Below are 27,432 nucleotides of genomic sequence, written 5' to 3'. Positions count from 1 at the left end.
AAAGAAGAGGAGGAGGAGGAGGAAGGAAGAAGAGAAGAAGGAGGAAGTAAGGAAGAAGAGGAGGAGGTGGAGGAAGGAAGGAAGAGGAGGAGAAGGAAGAGGAAAGAAGAGCAGGAGGAGGAAGGAAGAAGAGGAGCAGAAGGAAGGAAAAGGAAGAGGTGGAAGAAGGAAAGAAGGAAGAGGAGGAAGAGGAAGAGGAAAGAAGAGGAGGAGGAAGGAAGAAGAGAAGAAGGAGGAAGTAAGGAAGAAGAGGAGGAGGTGGAGGAAGGAAGGAAGAGGAGGAGAAGGAAGAGGAAAGAAGAGCAGGAGGAGGAAGGAAGAAGAGGAGGAGAAGGAAGGAAAAGGAAGAGGTGGAAGAAGGAAAGAAGGAAGAGGAGGAAGAGGAAGAGGAAAGAAGAGGAGGAGGAGGAGGAAGGAAGAAGAGGCATCCCAAACCATCCAAAAGGAGGCACGCTGGGCTTGGGTTTTCTAAAATCGGGTCCTCTTCACCCACCCTCCAAGACGATCCCTGTGGCCGTACCTCGTGGTTCTCGTGGCCAAGCAGGTCCGAGAGAACTTTGAGAATCTCGTTTGCAATTGTCACGCACATCTTCTTCCCTGGGGAGGAAAAAGTAAAAGCAGGCACGGGTGTCAGGGGTCAACTCAAAAAAACACCCATCCTGATTGGGAAAATACTGGAATATGCAGAAATGAATAGACTAACAATGACGATTAAAGATAAGACAGAGTCAGACTACGATGAAATCTGGGGAACTTTTTATGATTGGCTGAAAAGAAAACAACGGTTAAAAGATAGTTAACATCAATTTAGATGGAAGAAGAAAGAGCAGATAAGGAGGGAGACCCAGGCGACACAGTATTGAACAACTGGAGATTGTATAAATATTTATAGAAGTATATACCGAGAAGGTTAGATAAATAGAAGTATTAATGTAAGAGAAAATTAATCTTATTGTATATAATACAGGTAGAGAAATTTGGAGAGACGAGTTGCTCGGACATTACCCCTGAATTGTATCTGAAGAGGGATGAGAGGGAAGAAAGGAGAGGAGAAAAGAGTAAAGGAGGGGAGAAGGAAGTAGGAAGGTTGGAGGAGAAGAGGAGAAGTGGGGAGAAAGGGGAGGAAGAAGAGGGAAGTAGGGAAGAAAGAGAAGAAAGGGAGAAAGAAGGTAGAGAAGAAGGAGTATGGATACAGTGAAAGGGGAAATGGGCGAGCAACACCAAAAGTCATGTGTATGTATTTATTTCATTTTATTAAAAGTATCTTATATATAAGAATGTAAAAAGAATGTATGTTAACATCTGATAAATATCACGGTACATGTATGGGGGAGAGTTTGGAAAAATAAAAAATTAAAAAACAAAAACAAAAAAACACCCATCCGTCCCGGGATTGGCAGAACAGCCATGAAATCTAGCTTACCGGGTGGAACAAACCAGCAACGGAGGGCATTGCGCAACGGGGGTGCTATCTGGGTCACCTGAGGGACCCCAAAAACTGTCTGGACTGTTTTCTGCCTCAGCTGCCAAATACAGGTGGTCCTCAACTTACGACGATTCGTTTACTGACCATTCAAAGGGACCATCAAAAAAGGTGACACAACCATTTTTCACACTTACAACGGTTGTCACGTGATCCACATCCAGACCCTCGGCAACTGACGTGTACGGTGTTTCCCCAAAAGTAAGGCCTACCGCGAAAATAAGCCCTTGGCTTGAATTTTTTGGGGGGTAGGCCCAATATAAGCCCTACCCCAAAAAATGAGGCCTAGTTTAAGGGTGAGGTGCAGGCCTAAAAAAATCAAGCCAGGCCTCCATGGATCGAGACTTGCCTCGCCGGAAGGAGCAGCTTCATTCCGTGGCTGAGAATGCGGCTCCGGACTGTGTTTTGCACTCAGAGGTCTTCCGGAAAGGCCTCTGAGTGCGAAACGCAGGCCGGAGCCGCATTCTCAGCTGCGGAACTACCCGATTCTGTAATAGCTTTGTCCCCTATGCCAATGATGGCGAACCTTTTAGAGACCGAGTGCCCAAACTGCAACCCAAAACCCACTTATGGATCGTCGGGTGCCGGGTGGGTGTGGCCCATTGGCTGGGTGTGGCCAATTGGGTGGGTGTGGCCCATTGGGTGGGCGTGGCTGCGGTAGTAACGACTGGGTGGGACTAAAAAGTTCAATCATTCAATTCCAACTTTGAGAGATCTTTTTTTTTTCCCCACGAGAAGTTGAAATTGACTGATTGATTGAACCTTTTTTTTTTTTTTGCACACAGCGGCGGAGGCCTAAAGCGAAAAGGTTTTATAAAACCCAGCTGAAGGCCTAGACTGGGGCGACGACGCGCGTGCCCACAGAGAGGACTCTGAGTGCCACCTCTGGCACCCGTGCCATCGGTTCGCCACCACTGCCCTATGCCATCTGTCTGGTAAACTCGGAAGATTCGCTTTTCTCGCCATACACATGTATACATAACCTGAACTATAATAATAACAATAATAATAAAGTTGGAAGGGACCTTGGAGGTCATCTAGTCCAACCCCCTGCTCAGGCAGGAAACCCTATACCATTTCAGACAAATGGCTGTCCAGTCTCTTCTTAAAAACGTGTTGGAACATTCACAGCTTCTGGAGGCAGGTGGTTCCACTGGTTAATTCTTCTCACTGTCAGGAAGTTTCTCCTTAGTTCTAGGTTGCTTCTCTCTTTGGTCAGTTTCCATCCGTTGCTTCTTGTCCTGCCTTCAGATGCTTTGGAGAATAGCTTGACTCCCTCTTCTTTGGGGCAGCCCCCGAGATACTGGAAGGCTGCTATCATGTCCCCCCTCATCCTTCTCTTCATTAAACTAGAGATACCCAAGTCCAGCAGCCTTTCCTTACATGCTTTAGCCTCCAGTCCCGATAATCTTTGTTGCTCTTCTCTGTACTCTTTCTAGAGTCTCAGCATCTTTTTTACATCGTGGTGACCAAAACTGGATGCCGTATTCCAAGTGTGGCCTTACCAAGGCCTTGTAAAGTGGTATTAAGACTTCACATGATCCTGATTCTATCCCTCTATTAATGCAGCCTGGCACTGTGTTGGTTTTTTGGCAGCTGCAACTAGACTGTTGTTCCTCTGTGTCATATAATATATGTGGGTAGAGGCATTATTCTGTATGTATGTATGTATGTATGTATGTATGTATGTATGTATGTATGTACCATAGTCTCTCAAGACTGAAGGATGCCAACAGAAGATGTATGTATGTATGTATGTATGTATGTATGTATGTATGTATGTATGTCATATTTATGTAGTGTATTTCGGAGGGTGGTGACCCTTTGAGAGCTGTATGCCACAAAATTTCATTTTAACGTAAGCCAATCAGCGTACATTCAAAATAACAATAAAGTTATTATTCTATTCTCTTTTAGAATGAAGCTGCTCCTTCGGCCGCAGAAGATGTGGGTTGGCTGTTCAGGGCTGTTGATGCTGGAGGGGAGTGGAAATCACACACACTCACACACACACACACACACACACACACACACACACACACACACACACCGAAAAGAAGACCTGGTGCCTCTTTTGGAGGCCAAAAAGAATAAAAAAATAAGACCGAGTCTTATTTTTGGGAAAACACAGTATTTACGACGGCTGTGGTGTCCCCCGGGGGTCACGCGATCCTCTTTTGCGACCTTACTGACCAGCAAACTCAATNCGCTTAATGACCGTGGGACTGACTTAACAACTGCAGTGATTCCCTTAACAACGGCAGCAAGAAAGGTCGTAAGATGGGAGGAAACTCACGGAACAACCGTCTAGCTTAGCCGTGGAAATTTTGGGCTCTATTTTGTGGTCGTAAGTCGAGGACTATCTTTACTCAAGGGTAGAGTTGTGGGTTAGCCCGTCTCAACGCTACTAACATCGGATGTTTTTGCATTGAGAAGAGAGGGAAATGTAGCCATCTTTTCCCTTTCGCTTGTAGAGTTAGATGATGCTGGGAGGGGGGGATGTGAACGAGGGTCCAGCTAGACATAACAACACTAGACCTAGCCTGAGAATCAAGGTTATTGTAACCAGAACTGATAAGGAATTGAGGGCTGGAGAACTGGAGAGGAAGCCCGCACTTCAAGCTAATTGGGGGATGTGATTTATGACTGTTAATTGGAGGAGGGAATTGTGCTTTGATACTATGTGCCCAGGGGAGGGGAATTCAGTTTTTGGCTTCGATTATGTAAGTGCCTCAAAGTTCTTTTGAAGAGTTTCATCTGTCGGAAGCAGGACAGCCCGTTTTCAGCCACAAAAGCGCAGAGCTACTACCTGAGCTCCGCAAGCAGAGGTTCATGAGCAAAGCCACTGAGTAGGCCAGGGTGTAATCAGACATGGAGTCCGTGTCCTTCAGGGCCTCCACCAACCACGGGATGAGCCCGTCCTTCACCATCGCCGACTGCAAAGCCCGCCTGGGAATCCAGAAAAACATGAATATATTATAATATTCTAATTCTATCCTTAGATTATCTCTTCTAAGAGACATTATAACATATATTATATACACATATATAATATATAATAGCCTAATTGAAGAGCCTCCAAGAACACTCGCACCAATAGTGATAGGGCAAAGTCACTAGTATATAAGAATAAGAACAAGCCCCTCCCCCTTCTAGCACTGATGATGTTGCCTAGTTCGGTCATGAAACGTCTGCAAGAAAACCACCCAGGTCAGAGAGCACCAAGGACCCCACAATCCTTTCTCTTTCTTTCTTTCTTTCTTTCTTTCTTTCTTTCTTTCTTTCTTTCTTTCTCTTTCTTTCTTTCTTTCTTTCTTTCTTTCTTTCTTTCTTTCTTCTCTCTCTCTCTCTCTTTCTTTCTCTTCTCCTCCTCCTGGCAAACCCCACTCCCTTCTAGCACTGATGATGTTCCCTAGTTGGGTCATGAAACGTCTGCAAGAAAACCACCCAACTCAGAGAGTACCAAGGACCCCATAGTCATTGTCCTCCTCCTCCTCCTCCTCCTCCTCCTGGCAAACCCCACTCCCTTCTAGCACTGATGATGTTCCCTAGTTGGGTAATGAAATGTCTGCAAGAAAACCACCCAGCTCAGGGAGCACCAAGGACCCCCCAGTCATTGTCCTCCTCCTCCTCCTCCTCCTCCTCCTCCTCCTGGCAAACCCACTCCCTTCTAGCACTGATGATATAACCTAGTTGGGCAATGAAACGTCTGCAAGCTCAGGGAGCACCAAGGACACCCCACAGTCATTGTTCTCCTCCTCCTCTTCCTCCCTCAAAGCCCATTCCTTTTTAGCCCTGATGATGTCACGAAGGCGAATGGAGCTTTGCGCACGGTTTCCAACAGGCCGTGGCCCGGGAGTGGCTCACAGCCCAGGGCTTAGGGACCCCTGACATAGGCCACGCGATGGAGAGAAAGGATCCTACCACAGTTATCTGCTCCCGGAAGGAAACCAGAATCCTTGAAAAGAGAGATAACTTTCTTGCGCTGAGCTCAGGTGCTTAGCTAATACAGGGAGGATCTGATAGCGGCCTGGTTAATGTTTCACAACACAGGCAGGGATATTTTATCATCCAGTTATGCAACTCCAGTTCTTTTCTCCCCCCCCGTGAGCAATAAGCCATAAAAAGTGAGAAAAAAAATGATAGGTTTATTGTCCGGGAGCTATTATTAGCTCAGCTGATACAGCCTGGTTCACCTGCTCGGTTTGTCAGACGGTTATTTCACCTGCTTTAACTCCTCACTCGCCCAAATGCGCCTTGCACGAAACGCCAGCCCATCACACTTAAAAGGGTAACTCTAGTCCTCGTCATCATGAAGGAAAGACAGAAACACCCGAGGGGCAGCTTGTCAAAACTCTTCCATGCTTTGGGATCTTTAGCTAAGGATCTCACAGTTCTGAAATCCTTGGTGCTCTCTGAGCTGGGTTGTTTTCTTGCAGACGTTTCATGACCCAACTAGGTAATGTCATCAGTGCTAGAAAGGAGTGGGGTGTGCAGAAAGGAGGAGGAGGAGGAGGAGGAGGAGGAGGAGGAGGAGGAGAACGACGACGACGACTATGGATTCTTGGTGCTCTCTGAGCTGGGTGGTTTTCCTGCAGATGTTTCATTACCCAACTAGGTAATGTCATCAGTGCTAGAAGGGAGTGGGATGTGCAGAGAGGAGGAGGAGGAGGAGGACGACGACGACGACAACGACTATGGGGACCTTGGTGCTCTCTGAGCTTGGTTGTTTTCCTGCAGACGTTTCATGACCCAACTAGGTAACGTCATCAGTGCTAGAAGGGAGTGGGGTGTGCAGAGAGGACGAGGAGGACGAGGAGGAGAATTATGGGGACCTTGGTACTCTCTGAGCTGGGTTGTTTTCCTGCAGACGTTTCATTACCCAGCTAGGTAACATCATCAATGCTAGAAGGGAGGGGATAGGAGGAGGAGGAGGAGGAGGAGGAGGAGGAGGAGGAGGAGGAGGACTGTGTGGTCCTTGGTGCTCTCTGAGTTTGGTTGTTTTCTTGGCCATGATCTGGAGCATCCTTTTTCTTTTGGGATTCATTCCTTTTGTTTATTATTATTTTCCCTAAAAGTTAGCCAAGTATAAAATACAAGTAAAGAAGGTAAAGAGAGTGGGGAAGGGAGAAAAGGGGAAGAGAAAAGTGTGGGGTTAAAGGGAAATAAAAAATAGCAAAAAGCCTTAAGTCCCAACCCTGTTCAGAGCAGTGGAATAAAGATAGTAAGGTGACAGCCTCGACTGTTTACTTTTGCATACTTAATATATACACTAGCTATTGCTATGGCGACCCATTGATCTAATCAGCAACTCCCACCGAAGTCCGAGTTTCGTTTCTTTCTGTCTCAAGCGCAAAATCCAGAAGCAGTTTGCGAGTAGAAATGAAATTGGAGGCATTCTTTTTTTTTTAATTAAAGCATTTAGTTTAGCCGTATCTCATAGGTTCACTTTTTAATAAATACTTTTTTTGAGAAAGGAAGAAAGGAAGGAAGGAAGAAAAAAGAAAGGAAGGAGGAAAGAAAGAAAGAAAGAAAGAAAGAAAGAGGAAGGAAGGAAGGAAGGAAGGAAGGAAAAGAAAGAAAGGAAGGAAGGAAGGAAGGAAGGAAGGAAGGAAGAAAGAAAGAAAGAAAGAAAGAAAGAAAGAAAGAAAGAAAGAAAGAAAGAAAGAAAGAGAAAGAGGAAGGAAGGAAAGAAGAAAGAAAGAAAGAAAGAAAGAAAGAAATGAAGGAAGGAAGGAAAAGAAAGGAAGGAAGAAAGAAAGAAAGAAAGAAAGAAAGAAGGAAGGAGGAAGGAAGGAAAGAAGAAAGAAGAAAGGAAGGAAGGAAGGAAGAAGGAAGGAAAGAAAAAAGAAAGAAAGAAGGAGAAGGAAGGAAGAAGGAAGGAAGGAAGGAAGGAAGGAAGGAAGGAAGGAAGAAGGGAGAAGAAGAAAGGAAGGAAGGAAAGAAGGAAGGAAGGAGATGGGAATGAGAAAAGGAAGGAAGAAGGAAGGAAGGAAGGAAGGAAGGAAGGAAGGCCAGTTCAGAGAGCACCAAAGATCCCCCATCAAGACGACTGTGTGCATCCTCTAGGTTGAAATTAGGCAAACCACTAAATAATACAGCTAGCCCTCGACTTACATCAGTTTGTTTAGTGACCGTTCGAAGTTACAACAGCACTGAAAAAAGTGATTACGATCATTTTTCACACTTACGACCGTTGCAGCCTCCCCCAGTCAGTTCATCAAAATTAGATGCTAGGCAACCGGCTCATATTTGCCCAAATGGGGCAAAACTCACTTGATCATTTGTCTCGCTTAGCAGCGGAAAGTTTGGGCTGCACTGGGGCCGTTAAGTCGAGGACTCCCCGTAGTCCTGATTCTTGAGAGACTGCTTTGGGCCACAAAGTGGGTCTCTCTCGAGATGTCCTTCTTAGACAAGCCCGGTAGGCAGAGGCTCATTTGCACACATCACATTTCTTTGGGGCGGGGGGGGGTTGGACTCCTGAGCCGGGGGTTGGACTAGATGACCTCCAAGGTCCTTTCCAACTTTATTATTATTATTATGGATCATCGCACAGTCAGCCAGATGTTCAGACTGGACTTGGCATTTTTGTCTACCTATTGAGTCCTTTCCCAGGACCTGGGATAGGCAGATGTGGATGTTTGATGGTATTACAGATATTGTCGCAGGATGGAAGCAGTTCCTAGTAAGGCCGCCTTTTGCAATTGACTAATAGCGAATTTATCAATGCCGATGATGGTGTTCAAGTGGTGCTCCAGTTGTTTTTATTATTATTATTATTATTATTATTATTATTATTATTATTATTATTATTATTATTATTATTATTATTATTATTATTATTATTATTATTATTATGAAGCAAGGCAGCACCACAGCCTAGCCCAGGGGTAGGCAACCTCGGCCCTTTTATGACTGGTGGACTTCAACTCCCAGAATTCCTGAGCCAGCCATGCTGAGGGAAAAGGGAGGGGTTTCCAAGCTGAGCCATGCTGGCTCAGGAATTCTGGGAGTTGAAGTCCACGAGTCATGAAGGGGCCATAGTTCCCCCACGCTGGCTGAGGAATTCTGGGAGTTGAAGTCCACGAGTCAAGAAGGGGCCATAGTTCCCCCACGCTGGCTGAGGAATTCTGGGAGTTGAAGTCCACGAGTCANGGGCCATAGTTCCCCCATGCTGGCTCAGGAATTCTGGGAGTTGAAGTCCACGAGTCAAGAAGGGGCCATAGTTCCCCCACGCTGGCTGAGGAATTCTGGGAGTTGAAGTCCACGAGTCAAGAAGGGGCCATAGTTCCCCCACGCTGGCCTAGCCCAACCCACCCAGCTGCCCCCCCTCCCCACCGTCGGCCGCCCACCCTAATCCCTATCCCTCACCTGAGGCTGAGTTTCTGCAGAGCCCCCAGGACATTCTCCCGGGTAAGGGAGTACTTATCTTCCGCTTTCAACCTTCCTTCCAGCATCCGGAGCAGCCGGGGATTCTGGGAAAGGTAGAGCCGGCCTGGGAGGAATGGAAGGAGAACGAGAGCAATGGAGGGAGAGAGAGAGCGAGAGAGCGAGAGAGAGCGAGAGAGAGAGAGAGAGGCTCAATTGTGGTCGTAAGTGGAGGACTACCTGTATTGCCCGTTTTTCCCTCCCTCGGGCCCGGAGTCCTTTTGCATAGCACCCAGCAGATGCAGGGAGTCCTTGACTTACAACCATGTGTTTAGTGACCGTTCAAAGTTGTAAGCGTGAAAAACAGCCGTAAGTCACTTTTTTTCTGTGCCGTTGTAACTTCGAATGGTTACTAAGTGGATGGTTGTAAGTTGAGGACTACCTGTACTACTGAGTAGCAAGGATAAATGAGCTGATTTGAGGCCTGGCAGAGGTTTCTATGAGCTTCAGGAGGCCTTTCTCAGGTGAAGACCCCAGTATCGATTTGGTAATAATGGGTGTATTGTATTGTATTGTATTCTGTTCTGTTCTGTGTTCTATTCTGTTCTACTTCAAGTTCTCCTCTCTTCTGCGTTTTCTCTTTTCTCTTCTCTTCTCCTTTTCTGTTCTATTCTATTCTATTCTATTCCATTCCATTCCATTCCATATTTTCTATTCTATTCTGTTCTATTCTATTCTATTCTATTCTGTTCTGTTCTGTTCCGTTCCATTCCATATTTTCTATTCTATTCTATTCTATTCTATTCTATTCTATTCTATTCTATTCTGTTCTGTTCTGTTCTGTTCCGTTCCATTCCATATTTTCTATTCTATTCTATTCTATTCTATTCTATTCTATTCTATTCTATTCTATTCTATTCCATTCCAATATTCTATTCTATTCTATTCTATTCTATTCTATTCTATTCTATTCTATTCTATTCTATTCCTATTCTAATTTATTCTATTCTATTCTATTCTATTCTATTCTATTCTATTCTATTCTATTCTATTCTGTATTCTATTCTGTATTCCATTCTGTATTCTATTCTAAATTCTATTCTAAATTCTATTCTATTCTATTCCATTCCACTCCACTCCACTCCACTCCACTCCACTCCACTCCACTCTGTTCATTTTCTATTTCTATTCTATTTTACATTCTGTTTTATTTTGCGTTCCATTCCATTCTATAGCAGCAGCTGCCTTCATGCTCCACCTCTTACCTTCAGCCAAGGAGGCAAACGCATTGATGAGCCTGGCGGTGTATTGGCGAACGACCTCGCACTTGGACTGGATCAGCATCAGGAAGCTCCTCTGCAAGAGACGCACACACACACCCAATTGAAACAGTCGCAGTTAATTCTGGAGTACTCTGACAGAAAATAAAAGCTACAGCCATCCACACAGGTAGTCCTCGCCTTACGACCACATACTGGGACCAGAATTTCCACTGCTTAAGTGAGTGGTGCCTAATTTTACAGCATTTTTGGGGGCCACGTTATTCAGTGAATCATTGCAGTTCCTTGAGCAGGGAGTTGGACTAGAAGACCTCTATAAGGTCCCTTCCAATTCTGTTATTCTGTACTCTCCGTAAAGGGACTTGTGTACAGGTAGTCCTCGGCTTACGATCACAATTGAGCATCAAAGTTTCCGTTGTTAAGAGTGTTTTGCCCCATTTGACAAACTTTCTTGCCCCTAGTTGTTCAGTGAATCAACTGCAGTCGTTAAGTTGGAAATCTGGTTGTTAAGCAAATTGAGTTTCCCTATTGATTTGGCTTGTCAGGAGGTCAGAAAAGGTTATCGCGCGACCCCGGGACAGTGCAACCGTCATAAATAGGAGTCAGTTGCCAAGTTTTTCTGAACGTTGATCGTGTGGCCACGGGGATGCTGCAACCGTCGTAAGTGTGAAAAAGACGATCCTGAACCCCTTTTTTCGGCGCCGTTGTGACTTCAAACGGTCGCTAAAGGAACCGTCGTAAGGGTCAAGGATGAAAAGTTGGCAGCTGTGTGCCTCTGCATTTCAACTTGCCTTTAGAGTAAGGGGGGGAGGTGTTACTTTGGAGTGAGTTAGATGGAGAAACGAAACTTCTACGATTCGGCTGAAGACCGTGAAAGCCTGAAACCTTTTCAAGGACTCTAGAACGGGTGTAGATTTGAAGCGGACCATTCCCATAACAAAGTGAACTTGTTTCTATGGACTAAGTAAGACGTTGGGGGTTTGGCTGGGGAAAATTATTATTGTTTAAATCGATGAAGTGGTGTCTGGGAACCTCAGAGTTAGTTTTGCTTCGACAATAGAAAGAGTGCAGAGAAGAGCAACCAAGATGATTAGGGGACTGGAGGCTAAAACATATAAGGAAGGTTGCTGGAATTGGGGATGTCTAGTTGAATGAAGAGAAGGATGGGGGGGGGACATGATAGCAGTCTTCCAATATCTCAGGGGCTGCTCCAAAGAAGAAGGAGTCAAGCTCTTCTCCAAAGCGCCTGAAGGCAGGACAAGAAGCAACGGGTGGAAACTAAGCAACCTAGAACTAAGGAGAAACTTCCTGACAGTGAGAACAATTAACCAGTGGAACAACCTGCCTCCAGAAGCTGTGAATGCTCCAACACTGGACGTTTTTAACAAGAGACTGGACAGCCATTTCTCTGAAATGGTATAGGGCAGGGGTAGGCAACCTTGGCTCTTTTATGACTTGTGGACTTCAACTCCCAGAATTCCTGAGCCAGCCGTGCTGAGGGGAAAGGGGGAGTTTCCAAGCTGAGCCATGCTGGCTCAGGAATTCTGGGAGTTGAAGTCCGCGAGTCATAAAAGAGCCAAGGTTGCCTACTCCTGGTTTAGGGTTTGCTGCCTGAGCAGGGGGTTGGACTAGATGACTTCCAAGGTCCCTTCCAACTTTATTATTATTATTATTATTATTATTATTATTATTATTATTATTATTATTATTATTATTATTATTAATAATAATAATAATAATAATAATAATAATAATAATAATAATACCATGCAGTGAATTCCCAATAAACAATAAGATTTTTGGAGACAGAATGAACGTTTGTTTGGATTCTCAAGCTGGGTGTTGACAGCAAGTCAAAGACTCCCTGTCTGGGAGAAAAAGAAGGGAATTTGTGGAGTGGGATTAAAAAAAAAGTCAAGAGTTGCAAATCAATCCCCTTAGAGATGTTTTCAGTCTTTGATCTACATCGAGACCGCCCCTCACTAACCTGGCCGTTACTGTAGCAATCCAAAAGATCGTTGTTGATATAAGCCTGCAGAACCGTGTCCCGCTGTTCGCCCGGATGGGAAGTTGTCAAACGCTGCAAAAGAAACAAGAGACGTACCAGTGATCCTCTACGTAGGACCACAATTGAGCCCCACGTTTGTTAAGTGAGTTTTGCCCCAGTTTTTACGACCTTTCTTGCCGGAGCTGTTAAGTTAGTAACTCAGTTGTTAGGTCACTGTGGCTTAGACTATACTCAACGTCAGTACGATTCCGTTTTTCTGAAGATAGCTAGGTTTTGTTATACTGTCTGTAAAATTAGGCAGACCTTGGTCACCCATTGATTGCATCATTAATTGTAATATATTGCTATGACTTCTTCCGTGTGGTTCTGTTTAGTTTTGTTCTACTTCAGTGATGGCGAACCTTTTAGAGACTGAGTGCCCAAACTGCAACCCAAGACCCACTTATGCATCGTCGGGTGCCGGGTGGGTGTGGCCCATTGGCTGGGCGTGGCCCATTGGCTGGGCGTGGCCCATTGGCTGGGCGTGGCTGCGGGGGTAACGGCAGACTGGGTGGGACTATAAAGTTCAATCAATCAATTCCAACTTTGCAAGATCTTTTTTTTTCCCTGCAAGAAGTTGAAATTGACTGATTGATTGAACCTTTTTTTTTGCACACGGCGGTGGAGGCCTAAAGCGAAAAGGTTTTATAAAACCCAGCTGAAGGCCTAGGACTGGGGCGACGGCGCACGTGCCCACAGAGAGGGCTCTGAGTGCCGCCTCTGGCACCCGTGCCATAGCTTCGCCACCGCTGTTCTATTTGAATGTTTAATTTATGTGTTGGCCTTTGGCTGTAATAATAAAGGGATGGATTGAGTCAATGTGGCTTTCCACCCATCGCCTTTGCTTGCAAGAAGGTCGGAAAAGCTTGGCGGGCCGGGGAATTCTGGGAGTTGAAGTCCACAAGCCGTCGCCAAGCTTGGACACCCCCCCGATTTGTAGCGAGACTTACCCAGCGCAAAGCCTGTAGCAAGAAAGCCTTGAGGCGGTCACTTCCGTCGATCAGGTCTTTCTTTAACTTCTCATAATCCAAAGATGGCAGGAAGGGGACCTCCTGCACTTTCCTGCACACGAAAAAAAGCGCCCGTTGAGAAATGCAACCGACTCACTGAGCCCTAGAAAGTCGTATGGTTTTTATAAAGGAAGATAAGAGAACCTTTAGTATTGTCATTTTTTTACTGTGAGCATACTGGCCCACATTAAAAATGAAATTCTTCTGCCTGCTCTCGAAGGAAAGTATATATCTACCCACACACATACATAACACACATATACACGTGCTATATACATACATACATATATACACATACACCCATACATATATATTTTAATCCAGGGGTCTTCAAACTTGGCCCTCTTATGACTTGTGGACTTCAACTCCCAGAATTCCTCAGCCAGCCTCCATTTTGTTTGTTAGATTTAAGTCAGGGGCCTTCAAACTTGGCCCTTTTATGACTTGTGGACTTCAACTCCCAGAATTCCTCAGCCAGCCTCCATTTTGTTTGTTAGATTTAAGTCAGGGGCCTTCAAACGTGGCCCTTTTATGACTTCTGGACTTCAACTCCCAGAATTCCTGAGCCAGCCATGCTGAGGGGAAAGGGAGAGGTTTCCAAGCTGAGCCATGCTGGCTCAGGAATTCTGGGAGTTGAAGTCCACGAGTCATAAAAGAGCCAAGGTTGCCTACCCCTGAACTAGGGGTAATCTTTGATTTATGTCTAGAATTGAACCCAACATTTCCACTGCTAAGCAAGGCAGTTGTTGATGGGTTTGTGCCTCATTTTACCAACTTATTTCCCACGTCTGTTAACTGAATCACCGCAACGGTTCAGGGAATTGTGCAGTTGTTAAGCGATTCTGCCTTCCCCCCCATTGACTTTGCTCGTCGGAAGTCGGCTAGGATGGTTGCAAACGGTGATCATGTGATGGTGCCGCTGCCATAATGATGCGTCAGTTGCCAAGGGTCTCAATCACATGACATGGACATGCTGTGATGGTCGTGAGGTCCGGGTCTTAAGTCACTTTTGTCAGCACCGTCGTAACTTTGAACCAGTCACTTAAGGAGTAGTCGTAAGTCAAGGGCTACCTGTTCGAGTCTGGGCCTATGGGGCTTATCTCTTCACAAACCACCCACGTTTTATGACCTGACAAATAAGAACAAAGAGGCAATCAGAGAACTTACGCCGGGACCAACGATGCTCTTAACATGGTCGAAGCCTGTGTGATTGGAAGGAGAGAGAAAAAGAAAAATCAGAATATATGTAAGCAAAGCCCACTTTACCTAGCTCAGGGGTAGGCAACCTTGGCTCTTTTATGACTCGTGGACTGGCTCAGGAATTCTGGGAGTTGAAGTCCACCAGTCATAAAAGGGCCAAGGTTGCCTACCCCTGTCCTAAGTTGTCCTGTTCTAAGAGGTGAGCCTCCTAGTCCAGGGGTAGGCAACCTTGGCTCTTTTATGACTGGTGGACTTCAACTCCCAGAATTCATGGCTCAGCTTGGAAACCTCTCCCTTTCCCCTCAGCATGGCTGGCTCAGGAATTCTGGGAGCTGAAGTCCATGAGTCATAAAAGAGCCAAGGTTGCCTACCCCTGGTCTAGATTATACCAATGTGTTCCCCAGAACGATTAAGTCGTTTGTTATAATGAACATTCCTTATTATGGAACAATACTTTCTAATAAATACTCCAAATACCTGGACTTCAATGGGAAGACTTTTTTGGCTGGGGAATTGAAAGGAATTGGTGTAATAGGGCATAGAATTACAGGGTTGGAAGGGACCTTGGGAGGTCATCTAGTCCAACCCTCTGCTCAAGAAGGATTCTATTCTATTCTATTCTATTCTATTCTAATTTCTATTCTATTCTATATTCTATTCTAAATTTCTATTCTATTCTAAATTTCTATTCTATTCTATTCTAATCTAGTCTATATTCTATTCTAATTTCTATTCTATTCTATATTCTATTCTATTCTAATTTATATTCTATTCTAATTTATATTCTATTCTATATTCTATTCTATATTTAATATATTCAATATTTAATATTTATTCGCTACGTATATGTAGGGATGTGGGTCTATACATATGTTGTTCATAGTATGTTTAGGTGTGTGTCATGCATGTGTTTCCCTTTGAGAGCGGGCAACTAAATCTCATTTTTGATGTGTGCCATTGGGCCCACAGTATAAAAATGACAATAAAGGTTATTCTATTCTATTCTATTCTATTCTATTCTATTCTATTCTATTCTATTCTATTCTATTCTATTCTATCCCCTCTTCTTTGGGGCAGCCCCTGAGATATTTGAAAACTGCTATCATGTCACCCCTGGTCCTTCTTTTTGTTAAACTGGACGGATCTGTATATATCTTTCCAGCCTTGCTTCTGGACACTAGACAGAATATTCCTGCGAAGGCTTTTTCGAAAAGCCTGGTGGGGGCCATCGATTCCCGGTCTTTCTGACCCCCAACTGTCTCCTCTCTCCCTTTCATGGCAGGTTCTATAATCGGTGCCCATTATAAGCCGCCGTGCTGGAAAAGGCCGCGAGGACAAAGGCAAAAAAATGTCCAAAGACAGATCGCATTACTCCTCTTCCGCGTACCATCCAAACGCTCGGGCCGACCACAAAGCTAGGCTATGTAACCCAAGAGCCTCGTTCTCACAAACGAAAAAGTGCAGGCTGGCATACCAGAAAGCGGCTTCGTAGGAGGCGTCCATCCAGACGGGATGATACCTGATAGGCAATTAAAAGGGCCCCCCCCAGGGCACAATGCTCGCCATTCACGGCAGGAGCAGGTGGCAGATAGATTGCGTCCGATCGCACTCCGTTGATCTGTCACTCACTTTGATTTATGTCCCTGGATATTTTGCAATAACCGACACTCACCCCCACCCACTCCGTGTTTCTTAGGAGGCACCTGCAACCCTGTTCATTCTAGGGACATTGGCTCACAGGACTTTAAAAGGGGTGTGTGCACCAGTTCATAAAATCAAGCCATAAAGGGGTGGGTTTTTAACTTGCTTTGTGCTTAATGTAATACCATGTTTCCCCCCGAACGTAAGACCGGGTCTTATATTAATTTTTGCTCCCAAACTAGGGCTTATTTTCCGGTTAGGGCTTATATTCGGAGACATATGGTACTAGATAATATTATTATTATTATTTTTTCTTCTTCTTCTTCTTCTTCTTCTTCTTCTTCTTCTTCTTCTTCTTCTTCTTCTTCTTCTTCTTCTTCTTCTTCTTCTTCTTCTCCTCCTCCTCCTCCTCCTCCTCCTCCTCCTCCTCCTCCTCTTCTTCTTCTTCCTTCTTCTTCTTCTTCTTCTTCTTCTTCTTCTTCTTCTTCTTCTTCTTCTTCTTCTTCTTCTTCTTCTTCTTCTTCTTCTTCTTCTTCTTCTCCTTCTCCTTCTTCTCCTTCTCCTCCTCCTCCTCCTCCTTCTTCTCCTTCTCCTTCTCTCTGAAATGGTATAGGGTTTCCTGCCTGAGCAGGGGGTTGGACTAGATGACCTCCAAGGTCTATTCCAAATTCTTCTTCTTCTTCTTCCTCTTCTTCTTCTTCCTCTTCTTCTTCTTCTTCTTCTCCTTCTCCTTCTGATGTTGGAAAGGACCTTGGCAGTGCTGGGATTTGGACAGTTTGCACCGGTTCGGCAGAACCGATAGCTAATTTTTGTTGCCCAGGCCCAGAATGGACTTCCGGAAGCGGCATCCACACAGAGAACCGGTTGTTCACCTATTTGAATCCCACCACTGGACCTTGGAGGTCATCTAGTCCAACCCCCTGCTCAAGCAGGAGACCCTATACCATTTCAGACAAATGGCTGTCCAGTCTCTTCTTAAAAGCCTGTAGTGATGGAGCATTCACCGCTTCTGGAGGCAGGTGGTTCCACTGGTTAATTGTCCTAACTGTCAGGACGTTTCTCCTTAGTTCTAGGTTGCTTCTCTCCTTGATTAGTTTCTCCATCCGTTGCTTCTCATCCTGCCTTCGGGCTCTTTGGAGAAGAGCTTGACTCCCTCTTCTCTGGGGCAGCCCCTGAGATACTGGAACACTGCTATCCTGTCCCCCCTCGTCCTTCTCTTCATTAAACTGGACATACCCAATTCCAGCAACCCTTCCTTATATTCTTTAGCCTCCAGTCCCCTAATCATCTTTGTTGCTCTTCTCTGCACTCTTTCTAGAGTCTCAACATCTTTTTTACATCGTGGTGACCAAAACTGGATGCAGTATTCCAAGTGTGGCCTTACCAAGGCCTTGTAAAGCGGTATTAATACTTCACGTGATCTTGATTCTCTCCCTCTGTTAATGCAGCCCAGCACTGTGTTGGCCTTTTTGGCAGCTGCAGCACACGGCTGGCTCCTATTTAAGGGATGGTCCACTAGGACTCCGAGATCCCTCTCACAGTTGCTACTATTGAGCCAGGTACCCCCTATACCAGGGGTAGGCAACCTTGGCTCTTTTATGGCTCGTGGACTTCAACTCCCAGAATTCCTGAGCCAGCATGGGGGAACTTCTCTCCTTGATGAGTTTCCATCCGTTGCTTCTTGTGCTGCCTTCAGGCACTTTGGAGAATAACTTGACTCCCTCTTTTGGGGGGCAGCCCCTGAGATATTGGAACACTGCTATCATGTCCCCCCTCATCCTTCTCTTCAGTGAATCCCTTGCAGTTGTTAAGTTAGTAACATGGCCGTTAAGTGAACCTGCCTCCCCCCCCCCCCGTTGATTTTGCTTGTCGGAAGCTCGCAAAAGGGAATCACGTGACCCCGGGATGCTGCGACCGTCGTAAATGTGAGTCAGTTGCTGAGTGTCTGAATTATGATCCCTTGATCCTGGGTGGGCTGCCAAGGTAGTACGAAAAATGGTCCTAAGTCACTTTTTTTAATAGCGCCAACGTAACTTCAAACGGACACTAAACAAATGGTTGTTTAAGTCAAGGCCTGCCTGCAGTTTTTGAGATTAAACAGGTGATGTCAATGCTGCTAACATCGGATGTTTTTGCTTTGACAACAGTTGGAGATGCAACCATTTTCTTCTTATGTTTTACTTTTAGAGTTAGATGATGCTGGGGGGAGGAATGTGCATGAGAGTTTAGCTAGACATAGCAACACTGGGCCTAGCGTGAGAATCAAGGTTATTGAAATAAGAGAGGATAAGAATTGGCGGGCTGGAGAACTGGAGGGAGAGTTTCAAACTAATTGGAGAATGTGATTTATGACTGTTAATGGGAGGAGGGAATTGTGCCTTGATTCTATGTGCTCAGGGGAGGGGAATCCAGTTTTCGGCTTCGATTGTGTTAGTGCCGATGCTACACTTCTCAAATAAGATTCTTTAAGGTAAACAATGCCTGGAAGTTCTTTGAAGAGTTTCATCTGTCGGAACCAGGGCAGGTGAATTGTAAACCGTTTTAATTTTGTGGGTAATTTTATACGTCGCGAAGCATGCAGAAATGGAACAACATTAAAATGCCAGCCAACAAACATCTTTTCCCCCCGATGAAAAACCTGATTAACTGAACAGACCAAAAGAATTCTAATACAGACATTTAAAATCACCTGGGTGACAGTTCACGCTCAAGGAGAGGCTTAGCAATAAATACATAATGCGCCACACAGAGGCATGATCTGACTCGTCATTGTCGACCGCTGTTTTTTTAAATTTGGTTAAATTTTCCATGCAATTTATTCACAGGTATCGGGCGGGCCATACAAGCATGCTCCAGCACAAACATAGGAGGAGGAGGAGACAAGATACTGTAGGTTATACAGAGAAATGTGAAAATATTAACAAAAAAAAAGGAGATATGGGAACTTACATATTCATCCTCACAGGGGCTCACACAGCCATATTCCTTTAGAGGTAAACAGGCACACATTTTAAAAAAAGAGAGATTAAGAGAGAGAGAAAGAAAGAAAAAGTTAAAAGAGGAAAACCACAGAAATAAAACATAACATTTAAATAAATGTTTTTTAAAAAAATGAAAAAACGGATTAAAAAGAGAAAACACACTGGTAAGATACATGCACAGAGACTTGGATTTCTTAAATGTTTACGTAGGGGTCCTTGGTGCTCTCTCTCTTGAGTTGGTGGTTTTCTTGCGGACGTTTTTCCTTCCCCAACTCCCTTCTGGCACGGATGAGGTTACCTAGTTGGGTAATGAAACGTCCGCAAGAAAACTCTCGTTCTTCTCCTTCTCCTTCTCTTCCTCCGCCTTGCACACCCCACTTCCTTCCAGCATTGATGGCGTTACCTAGCTGGGTCCTGAAATGTCTGCAAGAAAGGCGCCCAGTTTCAGAGAGCACCAAGGACATCAAAAGCCTTCTCCTCCTGCTCCTTCCCACTTCTTGCACTGACGACGTTACCTAGCTGGGTCATGAAAGGTCTGCAAGAAAGCTTCCTAGCTCAGAGCGTACCAAGTAAATCCTCAATTTACGGCGGTTCATTTAGCGACCGCTTGAAGTTACGACGGCACTGGACAAAAGGGACTTAGGCCCATTTTGCACACGTTCTGACTGTTGCAACGTCTCTGTGGTCACGTGATCAAAATTCAGGCACTTGGCAACTCGTTCGTATTTACGACGGCGGCCGTGTCCCGGCGTCCCCCTTTCGCGACCTTCTGACAAGCAAAGTCACTGGGGGAAGCCAGACTCGCTTTGCAACCGTGCTACTGACTTTAACAACCGCAGTTTCACTTAACAACCGCGGCAAGAAAGGTCGTAAATTGGGGCAAAATTCACTTAACAAATGTCTCTCTTAGCTACTCTGCAAACCTCATCCCTTCTAGCACTGATGATGTTACCTAGTTGGGTAATGAAACGTCTGCACGAAAACAATCCAGCTCAGAGAGCACCAAGGACCCCACAATCCTTCCTTCCTTCCTTCCTTCCTTCTTTCTTTTTCTTTCTCTTCTCCTCCTCCTCTCCACAAGCCCCCCTCCCTTCTAGCACTGATGATGTTGCCTAGTTGGGTCATGAAACGTCTGCAAGAAAACAACCCAGCTCAGAGAGCACCAAGGACCCCACAGTACTCCTCCTCTTCCTCCCCCACCAACCCCTCTCCCTTCTAGCACTGATGATGTTACCTAGTTTGGTAATGAAATGTCTGCAAGAAAACAAGCAAGCTGAGAGAGCATGAAGGACCCCACAGTCCTTTCCCTTTTCCTCCTCCTCCTCCTCCTCCTCCTCCTCCTCCTCCTCCTCACTCCACAAACCACATCCCTTCCAGCACTGATGATGTTATCTAGTTGGGCAATGAAACGTCTGCAAGAAAACAACCCAGCTCAGAGAACACCAAGGACCCACAATCCTTCCTTCCTTCCTTCCTTCCTTCCTTCCTTCCTTCCTTCCTTCCTTCCTTCCTTCCTTCCTTCCTCTTTCTTTTTCTTTCTTTCTCTTCTCCTCCTCTCCATAAGTCCCCCTCCCTTCTAGCACTGATGATGTTACCTAGTTGGGCAATGAAACGTCTGCAAGAAGACCACCCAACTCAGAGATCACCAAGGACCCCACAGTTCAACCCTGAGTTGCAAAGATTCTTGTTTATTGCTACAAGTTCATCCGTAATTGTACACTCAGTGCACACATCTACATTTGATGAGTTTTGTTGCCTACTGGGAAAAAAGATTATTGAAAAGTCAGTTGGATGAAGCTATTCTTTAACGATAAAGGGAAGCGTGGATGAAAAACAAATGCTTTCCACCATGCTCAAAGGCAACAGGGGAAGGGCACGCAGAGGAGAAGGCAGAGATTCTAGAGAATCCTTTGGCTTTTAAAAAGCCAATATTCTGACGTAGGCCGCTCAGTGATAAAAGGGGGCAGGCTGTTACACAAATCAACAACAACAAAAAAAAGCTGTGCCACCCCCCATACCAGGAGCCACCAACAGGAAAGAATGAAGAAATTTGCTATTTGAGCTTCAATTAGGGATTGGCAGCCCACCGCGAAAACGTTGTGTGCATTGTGTGCATCGCTATTGAACTGAAGGCAAGAGAGGATGACAGCTCAAAGTGATGGATTTAGAGTCAAGAGCTCTTTACCAGAAATCTACCCTTAAAAAAACAAAACAAAAAACAAAAAAAGCGCCGGGAGATCAATGCACATATTTATATGGCTTTCTTTCAGTTGTGAAAACAAAACAAGCTGAATCAAAGCCGACCTTTGAAAGCGAGGAGAAACGGGGATTCTGCTCGGGCAAACACAACAAATGTGTTGGCCGTGGACTTTTCAAGATGGTTCAGCATCCTCACGCTGGGGACCGGGGACACACGCACACCCTTGGGAAATAGTTTGTGCTTTGGAGCTCAGAAGATCCACTCAGAGTGGGTTTTTTTGCTTTGATTAATTAGCTAACCAGTGCCAGTGGGGTTCCTATAATCATGAAGCTGGAAGGGACCTTGGAGGTCTTCTAGTCCAACCCCCTGGAGTCCTTATATCATCCTGGACAAATGGTTGTCTAATCTTCTTTTGAAGGCCTCCAAAGATAGGAGCATCCACAACTTCCAGGANAGCCTTCTCGTCGTTAGGCTCAATATACCTAGTTCAGGGGTCTTCAAACTTGGCCCTTTTATGACTTGCGGACTTCAACTCCCAGAATTCCTCAGTCAGCATGGGAGAACTATGGCCCCTTCATGACTCGCGGACTTCAACTCCCAGAATTCCTCAGCCAGGCATGCCTGGCTGAGGAATTCTGGGAGTTGAAGTCCACAAGTCATAAAAGGGCCAAGTTTGAAGACCCCTGACCTAGTTCCTTTAGCTCAGGGGTAGTCAACCTTGGCTCTTGTATGACTCGTGGACTTCAACTCCCAGAATTCCTCAGCCAGCCATGCTGAGGGGAAAGGGAGAGATTTCCAAGCTGAGCCATGCTGGCTCAGGGATTCTGGGAGTTGAAGTCCACGAGTCATGAGGGGGCGATAGTTCCCCCATGCTGGCTGAGGAATTCTGGGAATTGAAATCCGCAAGTCATGAAGGGGCCATATTTCCCCCATGCTGGCTGAGGAATTCTGGGAGTTGAAGTCCACAAGTCATGAGGGGGCCATAGTTCCCCCATGCTGGCTCAGGAATTCTGGGAGTTGAAGTCCACGAGTTATAAAAGAGCCAAGGTTGCCTACCCCTATTCTAGAGTCTCAACATCTGTTTGGAAGAAAGGAGCGTTGCCAGTACAGTGTTCTACCTAAGAACATCTGTCCGGTGGAACATCAGCCAGGAGAACCCGGCTATGAGCATACAGGACACCACACCCAATATCACTACGGGGTATGTCAGCTGAACTTTGACCAACAATTAAACAAGACATTGCTTACCTCAAATTGAGATAAGGTGAGAACTAAGAGTTTGCTTCTCACGGTTTCTGGCTAGACTAGAGTAGATAGCAAGTTGTTCTAGACCAGGGGTAGGCAACCTTGGCTCTTTTATGACTGGTGGACTTCAACTCCCAGAATTCCTCAGCCAGCGTGGCTCTGCTTGGAAACCTCTCCCTTTCCCCTCAGCGTGGCTGGCTCAGGAATTCTGGGAGTTGAAGTCCACCAGTCATAAAAGAGCCAAGGTTGCCCACCCCTGCCCTAGGCCTAGGCCGCTTTATGACTCGTGGACTTCAACTCCCAGAATTCCTGAGCCAGCCAAGCTGAGGGGAAAGGGAGAGGTTTCCAAGCTGAGCCATGCTGGCTCAGGAATTCTGGGAGTTGGAGTCCACCAGTCATAAAGGGGCCATAGTTAGCACCCATGCTGGCTGAGGAATTTTGGGAGTTGAAGTCCGCCAGTCATGAAGGGGCCATAGTTCCCCCATGCTGGCTCAGGAATTCTGGGAGTTGAAGTCCGCCAGTCATAAAAGAGCCAAGGTGGCCTACCCCTGGGCTAGACTCTGATCAGTCGGAAGCTGCAAGTCAGCTGTTCAAAGACATCCTCTGTTTTCTCACGTTAATGACACAATGTTCTTCCTGGCAACTAAGGTTGAAGGGCACGACAACCTGTGTAGGTACTCCTCGATTTAACGACCGCAGTTTATTTATTTATTTATTAAATTTATATACCTCCCTATCTCCCTTGCGGGATTCAAAATTGAGTTGAGCTCAAAATTCCCACTGCTAAGCACGGGGGTAGTTAACCGAGTTATGCCCCATTTTACCACCTTTCTTCCACGGTTGTTAAGCAAATCACTAGCGTTGTTAAGTGAATCATGTGGTTGTTAAGTAACTCTGGCTCTGCCCCCCCCCATTGACTGCGTTTGTCAGAAACCCCCTAGGAAGGTTGCAAATGACAATCCCAAGACCCCGGGACACTGCAAAGATTGTAAATGCATGCTGGCTGCAAGAGAACAACCAAGCTCAGAGAGCACCAAGGACCCCATGGTCCTCCTCCTCCTCCTCCCCTTTGCAAAACCCACCCTGTTCTAGCACTGAAGATGTTATCTAGCTGGGTAGTAAAATGTCTGCAAGGAAACTACCAAACTCAGAGAGCACCAAGGACCCCACAGTCGTCGTCGTCGTCGTCGTCGTCCTCCTCCTCCTCCTCCTCCTCCTCCCATTTGCAAAACCCACTTCATTCTAGCACTGTAGATGTTATCTAGTTCAGGGGTCCTCAACCTGTGGGATGTGGCCATTACTGGGCCGTGGCTGCTTGGCTACCGGGCCACGTGAAGGGATGGCCCCCACACTCGCGCTAGTGCCGCCCCGAGCTTCCTCCCAGCGTGAGCACCACCCCGCCCCGAGCATCCCACAGGTGCTAACGCCACCCCAAGTATCCCGCCAGCGTTAGCACTGCCCCGCCTCCGAGCATCCCACCGGCGCTAGCGCCGCCCTGAGCATCCCGCCGGCGCTAGTGCCCCTGCAAGCCCTATTTGCATGTGCACATGCGCTCGTGCACAGCCATTTGCGTGACCGCAAGCGCTCATGCATGGCCCATTTGTGCGCGCACGCACAGGGCTCATTTTTGGACGCACACGCTCGCGGCCTATTTGCACACGCACACGTAGCGGTGCCTGCCTCCCTTTCCGGGCTGCCAAATCAAAAAGGTAAACCTGCTCGAATCCCTTTGAGCCTACTGGCAAGCAAAAGCATTTGATTTTATTTATTTATTTTATTATTTATTAATTTAATTTATACCCCGCCCTTCTCCTCATGGGACTCAGGGCGGCTAACAGCCTCATAAAAACTACAATACAAATACAATAATTAAAAGCCGAATTAAAAAGAAATATTTAAACAGGCCGATCATTAAAATTATCCTTAAAAATCCCCTAAAAAACCCCGCTAAAATTCCCTAGGCCAGACCCGCNAGCCTTCTCGTCGTTAGGCTCAATATACCTAGTTCAGGGGTCTTCAAACTTGGCCCTTTTATGACTTGCGGACTTCAACTCCCAGAATTCCTCAGTCAGCATGGGAGAACTATGGCCCCTTCATGACTCGCGGACTTCAACTCCCAGAATTCCTCAGCCAGGCATGCCTGGCTGAGGAATTCTGGGAGTTGAAGTCCACGAGTCATAAAAGGGCCAAGTTTGAAGACCCCTGACCTAGTTCCTTTAGCTCAGGGGTAGTCAACCTTGGCTCTTGTATGACTCGTGGACTTCAACTCCCAGAATTCCTCAGCCAGCCATGCTGAGGGGAAAGGGAGAGATTTCCAAGCTGAGCCATGCTGGCTCAGGGATTCTGGGAGTTGAAGTCCACGAGTCATGAGGGGGCGATAGTTCCCCCATGCTGGCTGAGGAATTCTGGGAATTGAAATCCGCAAGTCATGAAGGGGCCATATTTCCCCCATGCTGGCTGAGGAATTCTGGGAGTTGAAGTCCACAAGTCATGAGGGGGCCAGGGTTCCCCCATGCTGGCTCAGGAATTCTGGGAGTTGAAGTCCACGAGTTATAAAAGAGCCAAGGTTGCCTACCCCTATTCTAGAGTCTCAACATCTGTTTGGAAGAAAGGAGCGTTGCCAGTACAGTGTTCTACCTAAGAACATCTGCCCGGTGGAACATCAGCCAGGAGAACCCGGCTATGAGCATACAGGACACCACACCCAATATCACTACGGTGTATGTCAGCTGAACTTTGACCAACAATTAAACAAGACATTGCTTACCTCAAATTGAGATAAGGTGAGAACTAAGAGTTTGCTTCTCACGGTTTCTGGCTAGACTAGAGTAGATAGCAAGTTGTTCTAGACCAGGGGTAGGCAACCTTGGCTCTTTTATGACTCGTGGACTTCAACTCCCAGAATTCCTCAGCCAGCGTGGCTCTGCTTGGAAACCTCTCCCTTTCCCCTCAGCGTGCCTGGCTCAGGAATTCTGGGAGTTGAAGTCCACCAGTCATAAAGGGGCCATAGTTAGCACCCATGCTGGCTGAGGAATTTTGGGAGTTGAAGTCCGCCAGTCATGAAGGGGCCATAGTTCCCCCATGCTGGCTCAGGAATTCTGGGAGTTGAAGTCCGCCAGTCATAAAGGGGCCATAGTTAGCACCCATGCTGGCTGAGGAATTTTGGGAGTTGAAGTCCGCCAGTCATGAAGGGGCCATAGTTCCCCCATGCTGGCTCAGGAATTCTGGGAGTTGAAGTCCGCCAGTCATAAAAGAGCCAAGGTGGCCTACCCCTGGTCTAGACTCTGATCAGTCGGAAGCTGCAAGTCAGCTGTTCAAAGACATCCTCTGTTTTCTCACGTTAATGACACAATGTTCTTCCTGGCAACTAAGGTTGAAGGGCACGACAACCTGTGTAGGTACTCCTCGATTTAACGACCGCAGTTTATTTATTTATTTATTAAATTTATATACCTCCCTATCTCCCTTGCGGGACTCAAAATTGAGTTGAGCTCAAAATTCCCACTGCTAAGCACGGGGGTAGTTAACCGAGTTATGCCCCATTTTACCACCTTTCTTTCACGGTTGTTAAGCAAGTCACTAGCGTTGTTAAGTGAATCACGTGGTTGTTAAGTAACTCTGGCTCTGCCCCCCCCCCATTGACTGCGTTTGTCAGAAACCCCCTAGGAAGGTTGCAAATGACAATCCCAAGACCCCGGGACACTGCAAAGATTGTAAATGCATGCTGGCTGCAAGAGAACAACCAAGCTCAGAGAGCACCAAGGACCCCATGGTCCTCCTCCTCCTCCTCCCCTTTGCAAAACCCACCCTGTTCTAGCACTGAAGATGTTATCTAGCTGGGTAGTAAAATGTCTGCAAGGAAACTACCAAACTCAGAGAGCACCAAGGACCCCACAGTCGTCGTCGTCGTCGTCGTCGTCCTCCTCCTCCTCCTCCTCCTCCTCCTCCTCCTCCTCCTCCCATTTGCAAAACCCACTCCATTCTAGCACTGTAGATGCTATCTAGTTCAGGGGTCCTCAACCTGTGGGATGTGGCCATTACTGGGCCGCGGCTGCTTGGCTACCAGGCCGCGTGAAGGGATGGCTCCCCACACTCGCGCTAGTGCCGCCCCGAGCTTCCTCCCAGCGTGAGCACCACCCCGCCCCGAGCATCCCACAGGTGCTAGCGCCGCCCCAAGTATCCCGCAAGCGTTAGTACTGCCCCGCCTCCGAGTGTCCCACCGGTGCTAGCGCCGCCCTGAGCATCCCGCCGGCGCTAGTGCCCCCGCAAGCCCTATTTGCATGTGCACATGTGCTCGTGCACGGCCATTTGCGTGTGCGCATGCGCTCATGCATGGCTTATTTGTGCGCGCACACACAGGGCTCATTTTTGGACGCACATGCTCGCGGCCTATTTGCACACGCACACGTAGCGGTGCCTGCCTCCCTTTCCGGGCTGCCAAATCAAAAAGGTAAACCTGCTCGAATCCCTTTGAGCCTACTGGCAAGCCAAAGCATTTGATTTATTTATTTAACATTCTTTCTGCTTTGGTGAGCTGTACCCCAGACACTCCTGCCCAGGTGGCTCGTTTCGTTTTCAAGGCTTGGCAAGGTCTCCTACAGGTTGCTCTCACAACTTTTGAGCAACGTTACAAAATTGCTCAAATTCACTCAAATTGCCACTCTGCTTGGGCAGGATCTGTGAAGGTAACTGATGGGATTCAAGGGTTTCTCAAACTTGGAAAGTCACCCAGTTGGCTTTCATGCCTAAGGAAGGACTAGAATTCACGGTCTCCTAGTGACTGGCCTAAAGTCACCCAGTTGACTTTGATGCCCAAGGAAGAACTAGAATTCACGGTCTCCTAGTGACTGGCCTGAAGGACTAGAATTCACGGTCTCCTAGTGACTGGCCTAAAGTCACCCAGTTGGCTTTCATGCCCAAGGAAGAACTAGAATTCACGGTCTCCTAGTTACTGGCCTGAAGTCACCCATTTGGCTT

The 27,432-nt window shown here is 46.5% G+C and overlaps 1 protein-coding gene across 1 annotated transcript in view; it reads right to left on the bottom strand.

Moving 5' to 3' along the window:
- ARMC9 (armadillo repeat containing 9) overlaps positions 1-27,432 on the bottom strand; it is a gene marked incomplete at its 5' end in the record, with an annotated part of 104,608 nt that overhangs the window by 56,040 nt on the left and 21,136 nt on the right. The window contains 8 exons of the mRNA XM_029284744.1: positions 521-597; positions 4,293-4,432; positions 8,855-8,978; positions 10,117-10,207; positions 12,119-12,211; positions 13,129-13,240; positions 14,356-14,390; positions 18,979-19,014. Of these exons, the coding sequence (XP_029140577.1) occupies positions 521-597; positions 4,293-4,432; positions 8,855-8,978; positions 10,117-10,207; positions 12,119-12,211; positions 13,129-13,240; positions 14,356-14,390; positions 18,979-19,014 (708 nt within the window). The remainder of the gene's footprint in view (positions 1-520; positions 598-4,292; positions 4,433-8,854; positions 8,979-10,116; positions 10,208-12,118; positions 12,212-13,128; positions 13,241-14,355; positions 14,391-18,978; positions 19,015-27,432) is intronic.

This window comes from Protobothrops mucrosquamatus, unplaced genomic scaffold (assembly GCF_001527695.2).
Source record: "Protobothrops mucrosquamatus isolate PMUCROS unplaced genomic scaffold, P.Mucros_1.0 scaffold882, whole genome shotgun sequence".
In the NCBI taxonomy this organism is placed as follows: domain Eukaryota; kingdom Metazoa; phylum Chordata; class Lepidosauria; order Squamata; family Viperidae; genus Protobothrops; species Protobothrops mucrosquamatus.
Note: the sequence above shows the minus strand (reverse complement) of the source record. Positions and strands in the feature narration are given on the sequence as shown.